We start from the raw sequence: 15904 nt of genomic DNA, 5'->3' as shown, positions 1-15904 counted from the left end.
AGTTTTTTCTATCCACCGTGCTTCTACACCTGCATTGCTTGCTGTTTGTGGTTTTAGGCTGGGTTTCTGTACAGCACTTTGAGATATCAGCCGATGTAAGAAGGGCTATATAAATACATTTTATTTTATTTTATTTGAGAGGGAGAGGAGAGGAGAGGAGAGGAGAGGAGAGGAGAAGGGGGAGGAGGAGAGGGGGAGTAAGAGAGGAGGAGTAAGAGAGGAGGAGGAAAGGAGAGGAGGAGGAGAGGAGGAGGAGAGAAGAGGGGAGGAGGAGAGGGGGAGGTTAGGAGAAAATTAGCTTTCATTTGTGTTTTATTGGAAATGTTATTAGCTTGATGCCACTGATACCACATGTGATCTTCCATCAGTGATGATAATTAGGGATACTTATGAGATGCTCATTCCCAACAGCCTTGTGCGTGTGTGTGTGTGTGTGTGTGTGTGTGTGTGTGTGTGTGTGTGTGTGTGTGTGTGTGTGTGTGTGTGTGTGTGTGTGTGTGTGTGTGTGTGTGTGTGTGTGTGTGTGTGTGTGTGTGTGTGTGTGTGTGTGTGTGTGTGTGTGGAAGAAATATATATCATCTCTGAGGAACTTAAAGATCTTTGAGACTGAAATTGATATTGACAGACACTTTTGGCATGACCTTACCAGAATCCAATTGTATATTGTTAACCATTAAATCAAGTTTCCAATTCTGCTAAAAAGTTCTTGTTTTTATATGATCTTGAAATAAATGGAGGGGACTGAATCAAGTCAAGGATAAAACTCACATTAACTATTTAAATGCCAGAAGGTTCAAGTTGTAGTCGGGAAATTAGTTAATTCTTTACAGTGACTTATAAATGGAGGAGACTGAGTCAAGCATATAGCTTTCATTAACTCGCCTATTTATATCTAAGGTTACAGTTAAAAATGGTGAATTGATAAATGACTTGGATGTGAAGTGTTGAATTTCAAGAGAAGCAACAGTGACCCACCAGTTAAAGGAAGCAGTCTAACGGTGTGATAATATAGCGTTGGGATTACATCTACACTCCAGGAAGGACATCTGTCATTCCTCCACGGTGACTGGAAGGTTTAGCCTAATTTATTAACGAGAGTGGAGTGTGTGTGTGTGTGTGTGTGTGTTTGGGTGTGTGTGTGCGTACGTACGTACGCGTGTGTCCAATGTGCGCGTCCCAGTCACGAGCAAGGGAAATTATTGTGGTGTCCATTCAAGTCTTGCTGCATCCTTTTGTTTTTTAACAGGAAAAGAGAAAAACGTTTTTTTTTCTCTCTCCTCCATTTCACCCAGCACATCCTCCTCACCGGGTTCTGGTGACAGAGTCCCGTTTCCTCATGTTCCACAGCAAGCACACCTGAGTTTGTCCCATTCAACTCAGAGTTTTCCATTCCTCCTTTTCCTCTCTCTCCCTGCACTCATCAACACCTCAAACACGCGACGTTTTGTAGTAAAACATTTTTTTTTAATAATCGGTTAAAACCTCCGCAGGACCGGGAGAATTGGAAATGAAGAGAGATTTGAGGTGTTTCTGTCGGATTTGGGTTGGGATCGCTGCTGCTTCAGGTAAGTGGAGGAAAGACGCTTTGTTTTATTGTCAGAAAGTTTTGGAATAACGCAGTCATAGTATATAGAGGTGGGGAGGGTAGTGTGGTGTGGGGATCTGGGAGCGTCTTCATCGTGTGTTGATCAGAGTTTTGTCACAGATGTGGAATAGAATAATAACAACCAATTATTTTAACAATAGTATCAATTTTTTTACCCTGTTTAATTTTAATTAGCTCAAGTTTAAAAGAAATCTTCACCAACTCAGCCGGCCGACTTGGTTGTTATATTAACTGACATTACATAGTCTGATATGACAGAAGTTTGATCAGTTAAAAATCATCTTAAAATACAAAATTGAGTTATAAAGTAGATCATTTCCTAGGCTGCAGTATGTTCTATTATTCCTGTTGAAAAGCGCCGAGAGAAATTCCTTTAGAAATATAGCCCAACTCTAAAACTACGGGTCCATCTGAATATGACGCTGCTTCAGCTATCGACCCAACTCTGCTTTTTGTTATTCATTGTTTTTTTTTTTTAACAATCGCTTTTAAAAGTAGGATTGTTTCCTTGTGAATGGGGGGTGATGGTCTGTGGAAAAAGATGAATTCATTAAATACAGGATGGTTTTAGTGTCATTATAAAACGCACCGTCACTACGGAAAGTTTTAGGTGCGTTCAAGTGAGACCCTATTACCTTTCATAGTGCACTGCTTTTGACCTGAACTCTATGGGCCCTGGTTAAATGGTCAAAAGTAGTGCACTATGTAGGGAATAGGGTTTAGTTTGGGAGGCATGCCCTAGAGTACCAACATACCAGCCACAAGATAAATAGGGGGTTAGGGTCTGAGGAACCCTGAGCCTGGTTAGGGTCTGAGGAACCCTGAGCCTGGTTAGCAGTAGAAGGTTTCATTAAATGAACTGACTGGATGGATGCATGTTATCCTGTTTTACATATAAAAGATAAATACCCGTATTTATATGTATGTACATTGTAAATGTGTCTGTAAGTCTGTCACTGTTAACCTCTGTTAAATGCAGTATTGACTGGTGTTGAACAGCTGCTCATTTGGGCTCCCGAATGGCGCAGCGGTCTAAGGCACTGCATCTCAGTGCCAGAGGATTCACTACAGACCCCCTGGTTTGAATCCAGGCTGTATCACAAACCGGCCGTGATTGGGAGTTCTTATAGGGTTGGTGCACAATTGGCCCAGCGTCGTCCGGGGTTTGGCCGGTGTAGGCCGTTATTGTAAATAATAATTTGTTCTTATTAACTGACTTGCCTAGTTAAATAAATGTTAAATTTTTCAAAAAATAAAATAAAGGCCAGAGAGAAAACCTGGTGTTATGTCTGCTGGTGAACATACAGGTTGGAGTCTTGAGCGTTATTCTTGTTCATTATTGATTGGTGTTGAATATGGTTTCTGTGTGTCTGTGTTAGCCAGCTGGCTTCAGCCTGTGTTTTATAGAGATGTATCTGTAGCTCAACGAGCAGCGTGAAAATGATTCATTATTGATTGGTTTTGAATATGGTTTCTGTGTGTCTGTGTTAGCCAGCTGGCTTCAGCCTGTGTTTTATAGAGATGTATCTGTAGCTCAACGAGCAGCGTGAAAATGATTCATTATTGATTGGTTTTGAATATGGTTTCTGTGTGTCTGTGTTAGCCAGCTGGCTTCAGCCTGTGTTTTATAGAGATGTATCTGTAGCTCAACAAGCAGCGTGAAAATGATTCATTATTGATTGGTTTTGAACAGCTATTCATGAAGACCAGAGAATAGCTCAACGTCCCGGGTTTAATTCCATTATTCTATCACTCTTCTCCAAAATATGGCTGTAGTTGATCGAGTCTGAGGTTAGGTTCTCTTAGTCCCTGGCTGGGTGATTCTAATGAAACCAGTTTTAAAAGGTCTGTGGTAAATTGAGTAACAAAACCATGATGCATCTGCAAAAAAAAAAAAAAAAATCTACTATAATTCTGAAGACTAAGATGTCTAGTTTTTGGGGAAAGTGTCATTTTTCTAAATACATTTTTACATTTTCGCCCGAATTTTGTAATATTTTTACTGCAAATTCTCATTATCGAAATGTGTCCCGGGTTATTAAATTCTCAAGTCAGTTTATTTTAAATGTAGTAGTCCATAGATGAGAACAAGTTATGTTAATGTATTCGCTAATATGCCTTCAGAATGAGGTTTTTATTCTCCAACACCACCTTTACCCCACTTGGCCTTCTCATCACTGAAACGGCTAAAGAACTCAAATTGGGAAAAGTCTAATCAAATTTCATAATAATTGTATAATTTCATTTGAAATATTAGTATTTGTTTTTAGTGTACAGGCATTTTCATTAGGGCAGCAATGTTAACATTTGTTTTGTTTATAACTTTATGGGACATGGAAAAACTGTTACGGTAATGAGAATGTTTTTGAAAATATTGTTAAAAATAATCATATCTGACCGGAAACATAATAATAATTATGAAATAGATAAGTACAGATCATAATGTCAGTGACTCAAGACGACATTTCGTGATAAACGACACTTATTAAGAATTATTTTAGTGTGAAAGTTATTATTTTAATTGATTTCTGTTGAAAAGTCCAGTATTAGCCTGTGTTCTATGGAAATGTTCCTGGAGCTCAACATGCAGGTCGTAGTGTAGTGTACTCTGTCTGAAAGTTCTTCGTCATTGATTGATGTAGGGGGCAAACAGCGCCACTGTTGTCGCCCACCGCCTTTGTTTTTGTTTAGTTGGTGAGTGGAGGTGAGTGGAGGTGAGCGGAGGGGAATGGAGGTGAGTGGAGGTGAGTGCAGGTGAGCGGAGGGGAGTGGAGGTGAGTGGAGTGGAGGTGAATGGAGGTGAGCGGAGGGGAGCGGAGGGGAGCGGAGGTGAATGGAGGTGAGCGGAGGTGAGCGGAGGTGAGCGGAGGTGAGCGGAGTGGAGGTGAGTGGAGGTGAGTGGAGCGGAGCGGAGGGGAGGTGAGGGGAGTGGAGGTGAGTGGAGGTGAGTGGAGGGGAGCGGAGGTGAGCGGAGATGAGCGGAGGGGAGCGGAGGTGAGCGGAGGTGAGCGGAGGTGAGCGGAGTGGAGTGGAGGTGAGTGGAGGTGAGCGGAGGGGAGCAGAGGGGAGCGGAGGTGAGCGGAGTGGAGTGGAGGTGAGTGGAGGTGAGCGGAGGTGAGCGGAGGTGAGTGAAGGTGAGTGGAGGTGAGCGGAGGTGAGCGGAGGTGACGGCACTACATGATGTCAGAGGGGGAAATAAAACAGATGTTTATTGTTTTGCAGTAACTTCTTCGTTGTCCCCAAATGGACGTGGCAGTTTCACTATTAAGGATTCCAGTTTTGAAGGCCAGAGATACCTGGTGTTTGAGTTTATTGAGTTTAATTTGTATTAATTTGTATTTTTTTTAACCATGAATTCACAGACTGAAATTTGCATGTTCAGCTAGGGGTTGACATACAGACAGGGGCTATAATAAATACACAGACCTCCAATTGAATCATGTGGAGACATATTACAGGAGGATGATGTGCTTATTATGCTGTAATATGGCTCTGGTAGTTGACCCAAATAGAGGCCTGTTTGTCTATTAGTTAGCCCTGAGCTGAACATACATTGTAATATGACTCTGGTAGTTGACGCAAATAGAGGCCTGTGTGTCTATTAGTTAGCCCTGAGCTGAACATACATTGTAATATGACACTGGTAGTTGACCCAAATAGAGGCCTGTTTGTCTATTAGTTAGCCCTGAGCTGAACATACATTGTAATATGACTCTGGTAGTTGACGCAAATAGAGGCCTGTGTGTCTATTAGTTAGCCCTGAGCTGAACATACATTGTAATATGACTCTGGTAGTTGACCCAAATAGAGGTCTGGGTGTCTATTAGTTAGCCCTGAGCTGAACATACATTGTAATATGGCTCTGGTAGTTGACCCAAATAGAGGCCTGTGTGTCTATTAGTTAGCCCTGAGTTTAACATCCGTTGTAATATGGCTCTGGTAGTTGACCCAAATAGAGGCCTGTGTGTCTATTAGTTAGCCCTGAGCTGAACATACATTGTAATATGGCTCTGGTAGTTGACCCAAATAGAGGCCTGTGTGTCTATTAGTTAGCCCTGAGTTTAACATCCGTTGTAATATGGCTCTGGTAGTTGACCCAAATAGAGGCCTGTGTGTCTATTAGTTAGCCCTGAGCTGAACATACGTTATAATATGGCTCTGGTAGTTGACCCAAATAGAGGCCTGTGTGTCTATTAGTTAGCCCTGAGCTGAACATACGTTGTAATATGGCTCTGGTAGTTGACCCAAATAGAGGCCTGTGTGTCTATTAGTTAGCCCTGAGCTGAACATACGTTGTAATATGGCTCTGGTAGTTGACCCAAATAGAGGCCTGTGTGTCTATTAGTTAGCCCTGAGCTGAACATACATTGTAATATGGCTCTGGTAGTTGACCCAAATACAGGCCTGTGTGTCTATTAGTTAGCCCTGAGCTGAACATACGTTGTAATATGGCTCTGGTAGTTGACCCAAATAGAGGCCTGTGTGTCTATTAGTTAGCCCTGAGCTGAACATACATTGTAATATGGCTCTGGTAGTTGACCCAAATAGAGGCCTGTGTGTCTATTAGTTAGCCCTGAGCTGAACATACGTTATAATATGGCTCTGGTAGTTGACCCAAATAGAGGCCTGTGTGTCTATTAGTTAGCCCTGAGCTGAACATACATTGTAATATGGCTCTGGTAGTTGACCCAAATAGAGGCCTGTGTGTCTATTAGTTAGCCCTGAGCTGAACATACATTGTAATATGGCTCTGGTAGTTCACCCAAATAGAGGCCTGTTTGTCTATTATTTAGCCCTGAGCTGAACATACAGGACTCTGAGATGTTTTCTTCTTCTTATCATTGATTGCTGTTGAACAGGTCAGTGTTAGCCTGAGTTATAGTCAAACCGGTCGGGCGGGATTGATTGAAGCCCCGATCTAGCCCCGAAATAGCTCCGACCTAGCCCCGACCTAGCCCTGACCTAGCCCCAACCTAGCCCCAACCTAGCCCCAAAATAGCCCCAAAATAGCCCCGACCTAGCCCCGACCTAGCCCCAACCTAGCCCCAAAATAGCCCCGACCTAGCCCCGACCTAGCCCCGACCTAGCCCCGACCTAGCCCAGACCTAGCCCCAACCTAGCCCCAACCTAGCCCCAAAATAGCCCCGACCTAGCCCCGACCTAGCCCCAACCTAGCCCCAACCTAGCCCCAAAATAGCCCCGACCTAGCCCCAACCTAGCCCCGACCTAGCCCCAACCTAGCCCCAACCTAGCCCAGACCTAGCCCCGACCTAGCCTCAACCTAGCCCCAAAATAGCCCCGACCTAGCCCCGACCTAGCCCCAACCTAGCCCAGACCTAGCCCCAACCTAGCCCCGACCTAGCCCCAACCTAGCCCCGACCTAGCCCCAACCTAGCCCAGACCTAGCCCCAACCTAGCCCCAAAATAGCCCCGACCTAGCCCCAACCTAGCCCCGACCTAGCCCTGACCTAGCACAGACCTAGCCCCAAAATAGCCCTGACCTAGCCCCGACCTAGCCCCAACCTAGCCCAATATCTAGGAGTCGGATTAAAACAAGACCCCAGCTTCCATAAAGTGACCATTAGACTTGCCATCTTTCCAACTGAATACGTTTGTATTGGCAACAGTTTTGATTTAAATGTATAATTTATCGCTCTCATGTGCCAATAGAGAACCAACCCTGGATGGGAGACCAGAAGCAGGAAGTGGTGTTGGAGAGCCAATAGGAGGCACTCTTTCCTCTGGTCTAATAAAATGTGCCGTCTTTCGGGTGGGGACGTTAAACGGGTGTCCTGACTCTCTGTGGTCACTAAAGATCTCATGGCACTTATCGTAAGAGTAAGGGTGTTAACTTCCTAATATGGCCCTCATACCATCATGGCCAACTAATCATCCCCAGCTTCCAATTGGCTCATTCATCCCTCTAAATATTACATTGCCGAACAGACAGTTAAAAAAATAGTTTTAAGGCATTTCTCTTATATTTAGGAGACATAAGAAAGCTCAGGAAATATAAACATGTTTTGGACACATACACTATATATACAAAAGTATGTGTACACCCCTTCAAATGAGTGGATTCGGCTATTTCAGGCACACCCGTTGCTGACTGGTGTATAAAATCGAGCACACAGCCATGCGATCTCCATAGACAAACATTGTCAGTAAAAAGGCCTTACTGAAAAGCTCAGTGACTTTCAACGTGCCACCGTCATAGGATGCCACCTTTCCAACAAGTCACTTCGTCATGCTAGAGCTGCCCCGGGTCAACTGTAAGCGCTGATATTATGAAGCGGAAAACATCTAAGAGCAACAACGGCTCAGCTGCAAAGTGGTAGGCCACACAAGCTCACAGAACGGGACCGCTGAGTGCTGAAGCGTGTAGCGCCTAAAAATCATTTGTCCTCGGTTGCAACACTCACTACCGAGTTCCAAACTGCCTCTGGAAGCAACGTCAGCACAAAAACTGTTCTTCGGGAGCGTCATGAAATGGGTTTCCATGGCCGAGCAGCCGCACACAAGCCTAAGATCACCATGCTCAATGCCAAGTGTCGGCTGGAGTGGTGTAAAGCTCCAACTTTGTGGCAACAGTTTGAGGAAGGCCCTTTCCTGTTTCAGCATGAAAATGCCCCAATGCACAAAGCGAGGTCCATACAGAAATGTTTTTTTCGAGATCGGTGTGGAAGAACTTGACTGGCCTGCACAGAGCCCTGACCTCAACCCGATTGAACATCTTTGGGATAAATTGGAACGTCGTCTGCGAGCCAGGCCTAATCGCCCGACAACAGTGCCCAACCTCACTAATGCTCTTATGGCTGAATGGAAGCAAGTCCCTGCAGCAATGTTCCAACATCTAGTGGAAAGCCTTCCCAGAAGAGTGGAGGCTGTTATAGCAGCAAAGGGGGGGACCAACTCCATATTAATGACTTCCTTGAAGAGTGGAGGCTGTTATAGCAGCAAAGGGGGGGACCAACTCCATATTAATGACTTCCCAGAAGAGTGGAGGCTGTTATAGCAGCAAAGAGGGGACCAACTCCATATTAATGACTTCCCAGAAGAGTGGAGGCTGTTATAGCAGCAAAGGGGGGGACCAACTCCATATTAATGACTTCCCTGAAGAGTGGAGGCTGTTATAGCAGCAAAGGGGGGACCAACTCCATATTAATGACTTCCCAGAAGAGTGGAGGCTGTTATAGCAGCAAAGGGGGGACCAACTCCATATTAATGACTTCCCAGAAGAGTGGAGGCTGTTATAGCAGCAAAGGGGGGACCAACTCCATATTAATGACTTCCCAGAAGAGTGGAGGCTGTTATAGCAGCAAAGGGGGGGACCAACTCCATATTAATGACTTCCCAGAAGAGTGGAGGCTGTTATAGCAGCAAAGGGGGGACCATCTCCATATTAATGACTTCCCAGAAGAGTGGAGGCTGTTATAGCAGCAAAGGGGGGACCAACTCCAAAAGACCATGTTCATAATCATTAGTGTTCCGCGTTGCCACTGTCTAATAACAGATGTAAAAAGAAAAAATGATAGCAATAATGTGTTATGTAAAAATTATTTCATACTCCACATTTAGGGGGGCCACAAGGGGGTCCAACATTGTTGTTACAGGTGCACTGCCCCAGAACCGCCCCTGAGGATAAGATGGATGCTAAAAAAAAAGATATCTCTGCAATATGTACGTTTTTGGGCGATCTGACCAAATTCACCAAGAAATGTGAGTTATAGATCTGTCATTCTCATTGAAAGCCAGTCTAAGAAGCAGTAGATCTGTTCTATGTGCGCGATTTCTAGGCCTCCCGTTCTTAACTTTCGTTTTTCCAGCTTTTAGTTTTGGTTTTGTACACTAGCTTCAAACAGCTGAAAATATAATATTTTTAGTTATGGAAAAGATATTTCACACCGGTTTCGATGGTACAATGATTCTCTACACTATACTTGCTTGTTTGGTCAAAAAACAAAATTAGTTGAACTATTAGAATTCTAACAATCAGGAAATGGGGGAGCAATTTCTGCATAGTGCACTGACGGATTTTGATCAGGATTTGTAATTTTTTTAGTAATATTTTTTATTATGTTGCTTAGATTGACGGACGGGTGCTTCAATAGACTCTTAAAGCTGAATTTGAAATCAGCCGTTGATATTCACCCCCCTCCCCTCTTTAAAGGGAGAATTTATAAATGCACATGGCCGTGTCTATGAAGTCATAGTCAGGGCCTGGTTTCCCAGCGATGGAACAGAGTGCATTCAGAAAGTATTCATACTCCTTACCTTTTTCCACATTTTGTTATGTTACAGCCTTATTCTAAATTGTATAAAATATAATTTTTTCCATCATCAATCTATACACAATACCCCATACTGACAAAGCGGAAACAGGTTTTTAGATTTTATTTTGCAAATGTATTACAAATTTTAACAGAAATATCCTATTTAAATAAGTATTCAGACACTTTGCTATGAGACTCGAAATTGAGCTCAGGTGCATCCTGTTTCCATTGATCATCCTTGAGATGTTTCTACAACTTCATTGGAGTCCACCTGTGGTAAATTCAATTGATTGGACATGCTTTGGAAAGGCACACACCTGTCTATATAAGATCCCACAATTGACAGTGCATGTCAGAGCTAAAACCAAGCCATGAGGTCGAAGGAATTGTCCGTAGAGCTCAGAGACAGGATTGTGTTGAGGCACAGATCTGGGGAAAGGTACCAAAAAATGTCTGCAGCATTGAAGGTCCCCAAGAACACAGTGGCCTCCATCATTCTTAAATGGAAGAAGTTTGGAACCACCAAGAATCTTCCTAGAGCTGGCCGCCCGGCCAAACTGAGCAATCGGGGGAGAAGGGCCTTGGTCAGAGAGGTGACCAAGAACCCGATGGTCACTCTGACAGAGCTCCGGAGTGCCTAAATATCCACATAGTTTGAAGTACAATACCAACATAGCTACTGTAGCAGGTCAAAGCTGTGAGCTGTAAAACCTTGGTAGAGCATGGATGGAGTAGGCAATGTGGTGCTGTAAAACCTTGGTAGAGCATGGGTGGAGTAGGCAATGTGGTGCTGTGAAACCTTGGTAGAGCATGGGTGGAGTAGGCATTGTGGTGCTGTAAAACCTTGGTAGAGCATGGGTGGAGTAGGCAATGTGGTGCTGTGAAACCTTGGTAGAGCATGGGTGGAGTAGGCATTGTGGTGCTGTGAAACCTTGGTAGAGCATGGGTGGAGTAGGCATTGTGGTGCTGTAAAACCTTGGTAGAGCATGGGTGGAGTAGGCATTGTGGTGCTGTAAAACCTTGGTAGAGCATGGGTGGAGTAGGCATTGTGGTGCTGTAAAACCTTGGTAGAGCATGGGTGGAGTAGGCATTGTGGTGCTGTGAAACCCTTGGTAGAGCATGGGTGGAGTAGGCATTGTGGTGCTGTAAAACCTTGGTAGAGCATGGGTGGAGTAGGCATTGTGGTGCTGTAAAACCTTGGTAGAGCATGGGTGGAGTAGGCATTGTGGTGCTGTAAAACCTTGGTAGAGCATGGGTGGAGTAGGCATTGTGGTGCTGTGAAACCTTGGTAGAGCATGGGTGGAGTAGGCATTGTGGTGCTGTGAAACCTTGGTAGAGCATGGGTGGAGTAGGCATTGTGGTGCTGTGAAACCTTGGTAGAGCATGGGTGGAGTAGGCATTGTGGTGCTGTGAAACCTTGGTAGAGCATGGGTGGAATAGGCATTGTGGTGCTGTGAAACCTTGGTAGAGCATGGGTGGAATAGGCATTGTGGTGCTGTGAAACCTTGGTAGAGCATGGGTGGAGTAGGCATCGTGGTGCTGTAAAACCTTGGTAGAGCATGGGTGGAGTAGGCATCGTGGTGCTGTGAAACCTTGGTAGAGCATGGGTGGAGTAGGCATTGTGGTGCTGTGAAACCTTGGTAGAGCATGGGTGGAGTAGGCATTGTGGTGCTGTAAAACCTTGGTAGAGCATGGGTGGAGTAGGCATTGTGGTGCTGTGAAACCTTGGTAGATCATGGGTGGAGTAGGCATTGTGGTGCTGTGAAACCCTTGGTAGAGCATGGGTGGAGTAGGCATCGTGGTGCTGTGAAACCCTTGGTAGAGCATGGGTGGAATAGGCATCGTGGTGCTGTAAAACCTTGGTAGAGCATGGGTGGAGTAGGCATCGTGGTGCTGTAAAACCTTGGTAGAGCATGGGTGGAATAGGCATTGTGGTGCTGTAAAACCTTGGTAGAGCATGGGTGGAGTAGGCATCGTGGTGCTGTAAACCCTTGGTAGAGCATGGGTGGAATAGGCATCGTGGTGCTGTAAACCCTTGGTAGAGCATGGGTGGAATAGGCATCGTGGTGCTGTAAACCCTTGGTAGAGCATGGGTGGAGTAGGCATTGTGGTGCTGTAAACCCTTGGTAGAGCATGGGTGGAGTAGGCATTGTGGTGCTGTGAAACCTTGGTAGAGCATGGGTGGAATAGGCATCGTGGTGCTGTAAAACCTTGGTAGAGCATGGGTGGAGTAGGCATTGTGGTGCTGTAAAACCTTGGTAGAGCATGGGTGGAATAGGCATTGTGGTGCTGTGAAACCCTTGGTAGAGCATGGGTGGAATAGGCATCGTGGTGCTGTAAAACCTTGGTAGAGCATGGGTGGAGTAGGCATCGTGGTGCTGTAAAACCTTGGTAGAGCATGGGTGGAGTAGGCATCGTGGTGCTGTGAAACCCTTGGTAGAGCATGGGTGGAATAGGCATCGTGGTGCTGTGAAACCTTGGTAGAGCATGGGTGGAGTAGGCATTGTGGTGCTGTAAAACCTTGGTAGAGCATGGGTGGAGTAGGCATTGTGGTGCTGTGAAACCTTGGTAGAGCATGGGTGGAGTAGGCATCGTGGTGCTGTGAAACCCTTGGTAGAGCATGGGTGGAGTAGGCATCGTGGTGCTGTGAAACCCTTGGTAGAGCATGGGTGGAGTAGGCATTGTGGTGCTGTAAAACCTTGGTAGAGCATGGGTGGAATAGGCATCGTGGTGCTGTGAAACCCTTGGTAGAGCATGGGTGGAGTAGGCATCGTGGTGCTGTGAAACCCTTGGTAGAGCATGGGTGGAGTAGGCATTGTGGTGCTGTAAAACCTTGGTAGAGCATGGGTGGAGTAGGCATCGTGGTGCTGTGAAACCCTTGGTAGAGCATGGGTGGAGTAGGCATCGTGGTGCTGTGAAACCCTTGGTAGAGCATGGGTGGAATAGGCATTGTGGTGCTCATGTGAATTCCTTTATAGTTTTATAGTTTTTTAAATTGTTTTAATATGCCTATAGGTCTGTGTCCGTATAGCTAAACAATCATGTTTCGGTGTAAAAGTTACTCATTATTGATTGGTGTTGAAGAGCTGCTTACTCTTTCGCACCCCAGTATCTCTACTTGCACATCATCATCTGCACATCTGTCACTCCAGTGTTTATTGCTAAATTGTAATTATTTCACCTCTATGGCTTATTTATTACCTTACCTCCTTGCTCTTCTACATTTCGCACACACTGTACATAGATTTTTCTATTGTGTTATTGACTGTACGTTTGTTTAAGTGTAACTCTGCGTTGTTGTTTTTGTCGCACTGCTTTGCTTTATCTTTTCCAGATCCCTTTATCCTGGCCTACCTGGTTCAATAAAGGTGAAATAAAAAAAAATGAAAAAAATAAAAATAGGAGGAGAAATATGTAAATAAAGTCCAGAGAGAATACTACTTGGGGGAAAAGTTAGACCATATGTTACCAGATCCATCCATCCACACACACATATATCTTTTGATTTCAGAAGAGAACAGAAAGGAACGAAATCCCCAACAGTCCACTGAGGACCTTCTCAGCCCAGCTCTCCTTAGACCAGGGTAGTAGAGGACATGTATTAGTCCCCATTAGTCCCCATCAGTCCTAGCTAGTAGAGGACATGTATTAGTCCCCATCAGTCCCAGCTAGTAGAGGACATGTATTAATCCCCATTAGTCCCAGCTAGTAGAGGACATGTATTAGTCCCCATCAGTCCTAGCTAGTAGAGGACATGTATTAGTCCCCATCAGTCCCAGCTAGTAGAGGACATGTATTAGTCCCCATCAGTCCCAGCTAGTAGAGGACATGTATTAGTCCCCATCAGTCCTAGCTAGTAGAGGACATGTATTAGTCCCCATCAGTCCTAGCTAGTAGAGGACATGTATTAGTCCCCATCTGTCCTAGCTAGTAGAGGACATGTATTAGTCCCCATCAGTCCTAGCTAGTAGAGGACATGTATTAGTCCCCATCAGTCCTAGCTAGCAGAGGACATGTATTAGTCCCCATCAGTCCTAGCTAGTAGAGGACATGTATTAGTCCCCATCAGTCCTAGCTAGTAGAGGACATGTATTAGTCCCCATCAGTCCCAGCTAGCAGAGGACATGTATTAGTCCCCATCAGTCCTAGCTAGTAGAGGACATGTATTAGTCCCCATCAGTCCTAGCTAGTAGAGGACATGTATTAGTCCCCATCAGTCCCAGCTAGTAGAGGACATGTATTAGTCCCCATCAGTCCTAGCTAGTAGAGGACATGTATTAGTCCCCATCAGTCCTAGCTAGTAGAGGACATGTATTAGTCCCCATCAGTCCCAGCTAGTAGAGGACATGTATTAGTCCCCATCAGTCCTAGCTAGTAGAGGACATGTATTAGTCCCCATCAGTCCCAGCTAGTAGAGGACATGTATTAGTCCCCATCAGTCCTAGCTAGTAGATATAGCTATAGATATGTATAGCCTTTTAGCAGGGTGTTTTTATTACGCATACTTCTGCTTGATCTGATCATCCTAGAAACCAGACCCTCAGCTGTGGGTGTTTATCTAGGCCTCTCTCTCTCTCTGTTCTTTCTCTCTTTCTCTGTCTGTCTGTCTGTCTGTCTGTCTGTCTGTCTGTCTGTCTGTCTGTCTGTCTGTCTGTCTGTCTGTCTGTCTGTCTGTCTGTCTGTCTGTCTGTCTGTCTGTCTGTCTGTCTGTCTGTCTGTCTGTCTGTCTGTCTGTCTGTCTGTCTGTCTGTCTGTCTGTCTCAGCTGTCTGTCCGTCTCAGCTGTGGGTGTTATTGTATCCCTGCGCCCCAGAGGTTAGGGTTGTTTTAGCCAACAATAGTTCTCAATTCTCACCACTATAGTCCCCTATTCTCACCACTATAGTCCCCTATTCTCACCACTATAGTCCCCTATTCTCACCACTATAGTCCCCTATTCTCACCACTATAGTCCCCTATTCTCACCACTATAGTTCCCTATTCTCACCTCTATAGTCCCCTATTCTCACCACTATAGTCCCCTATTCTCACCACTATAGTCCCCCAATCTCACCACTATAGTCCCCTATTCTCACCACTATAGTCCCCTATTCTCACCACTATAGTCCCCTATTCTCACCACTATAGTCCCCTATTCTCACCACTATAGTCCCCTATTCTCACCACTATAGTCCCCTATTCTCACCACTATAGTCCCCTATTCTCACCACTATAGTCCCCTATTCTCACCACTATAGTCCCCTATTCTCACCACTATAGTCCCCTATTCTCACCACTATAGTCCCCTATTCTCACCACCAACCCTATTCTCACCACTATAGTCCCCTATTCTCACCACTATAGTCCCCTATTCTCACCACTATAGTCCCCTATTCTCACCACTATAGTCCCCTATTCTCACCACCAACCCTATTCTCACCACTATAGTCCCCTATTCTCACCACTATAGTCCCCTATTCTCACCACTATAGTCCCCTATTCTCACCACTATAGTCCCCTATTCTCACCACTATAGTCCGCTATTCTCACCACCAACCCTATTCTCACCACTATAGTCCCCTATTCTCACCACTATAGTCCCCTATTCTCACCACTATAGTCCCCTATTCTCACCACTATAGTCCCCTATTCTCACCACCAACCCTATTCTCACCACTATAGTCCCCTATTCTCAACACTATAGTCCCATATTCTCACCACTATAGTCCCCTATTCTCACCACTATAGTCCCCTATTCTCACCACTATAGTCCCCTATTCTCACCACTATAGTCCCCTATTCTCACCACTATAGTCCCCTATTCTCACCACTATAGTCCGCTATTCTCACCACCAACCCTATTCTCACCACTATAGTCCCCTATTCTCACCACTATAGTCCCCTATTCTCACCACTATAGTCCCCTATTCTCACCACTATAGTCCCCTATTCTCACCACTATAGTCCCCTAATCTACACCTGCATTGCTTGCTGTTTGGGGTTTTAGGCTGGGTTTCTGTACAGCACTTTGTGAGCACTCAGCACTC

General features: G+C 45.1%; 1 protein-coding gene across 2 annotated transcripts in view; it reads left to right on the top strand.

The window, feature by feature from the left end:
* The first annotated feature begins 1196 nt into the window (after positions 1-1196).
* Positions 1197-15904, top strand: part of LOC106591130 (vascular endothelial growth factor receptor 3) — a 215335-nt gene continuing 200627 nt past the window's right edge. Inside the window, exon 1 of one of the 2 annotated variants that reach the window (XM_045717812.1) lies at positions 1197-1565. In XM_045717812.1, coding sequence (XP_045573768.1) covers positions 1508-1565 — 58 coding nt within the window. In that variant the 5' untranslated portion in view covers positions 1197-1507. The remainder of the gene's footprint in view (positions 1566-15904) is intronic. The other variant, XM_045717811.1, reaches the window with a different exon arrangement.

The sequence above is a fragment of the Salmo salar genome, chromosome ssa05 (genome assembly GCF_905237065.1).
Source record: "Salmo salar chromosome ssa05, Ssal_v3.1, whole genome shotgun sequence".
Lineage (NCBI taxonomy): Eukaryota > Metazoa > Chordata > Actinopteri > Salmoniformes > Salmonidae > Salmo > Salmo salar.
The sequence above is the reverse complement of the archived record's forward strand: the minus strand, read 5'-3'. Positions and strand labels throughout refer to the sequence as shown.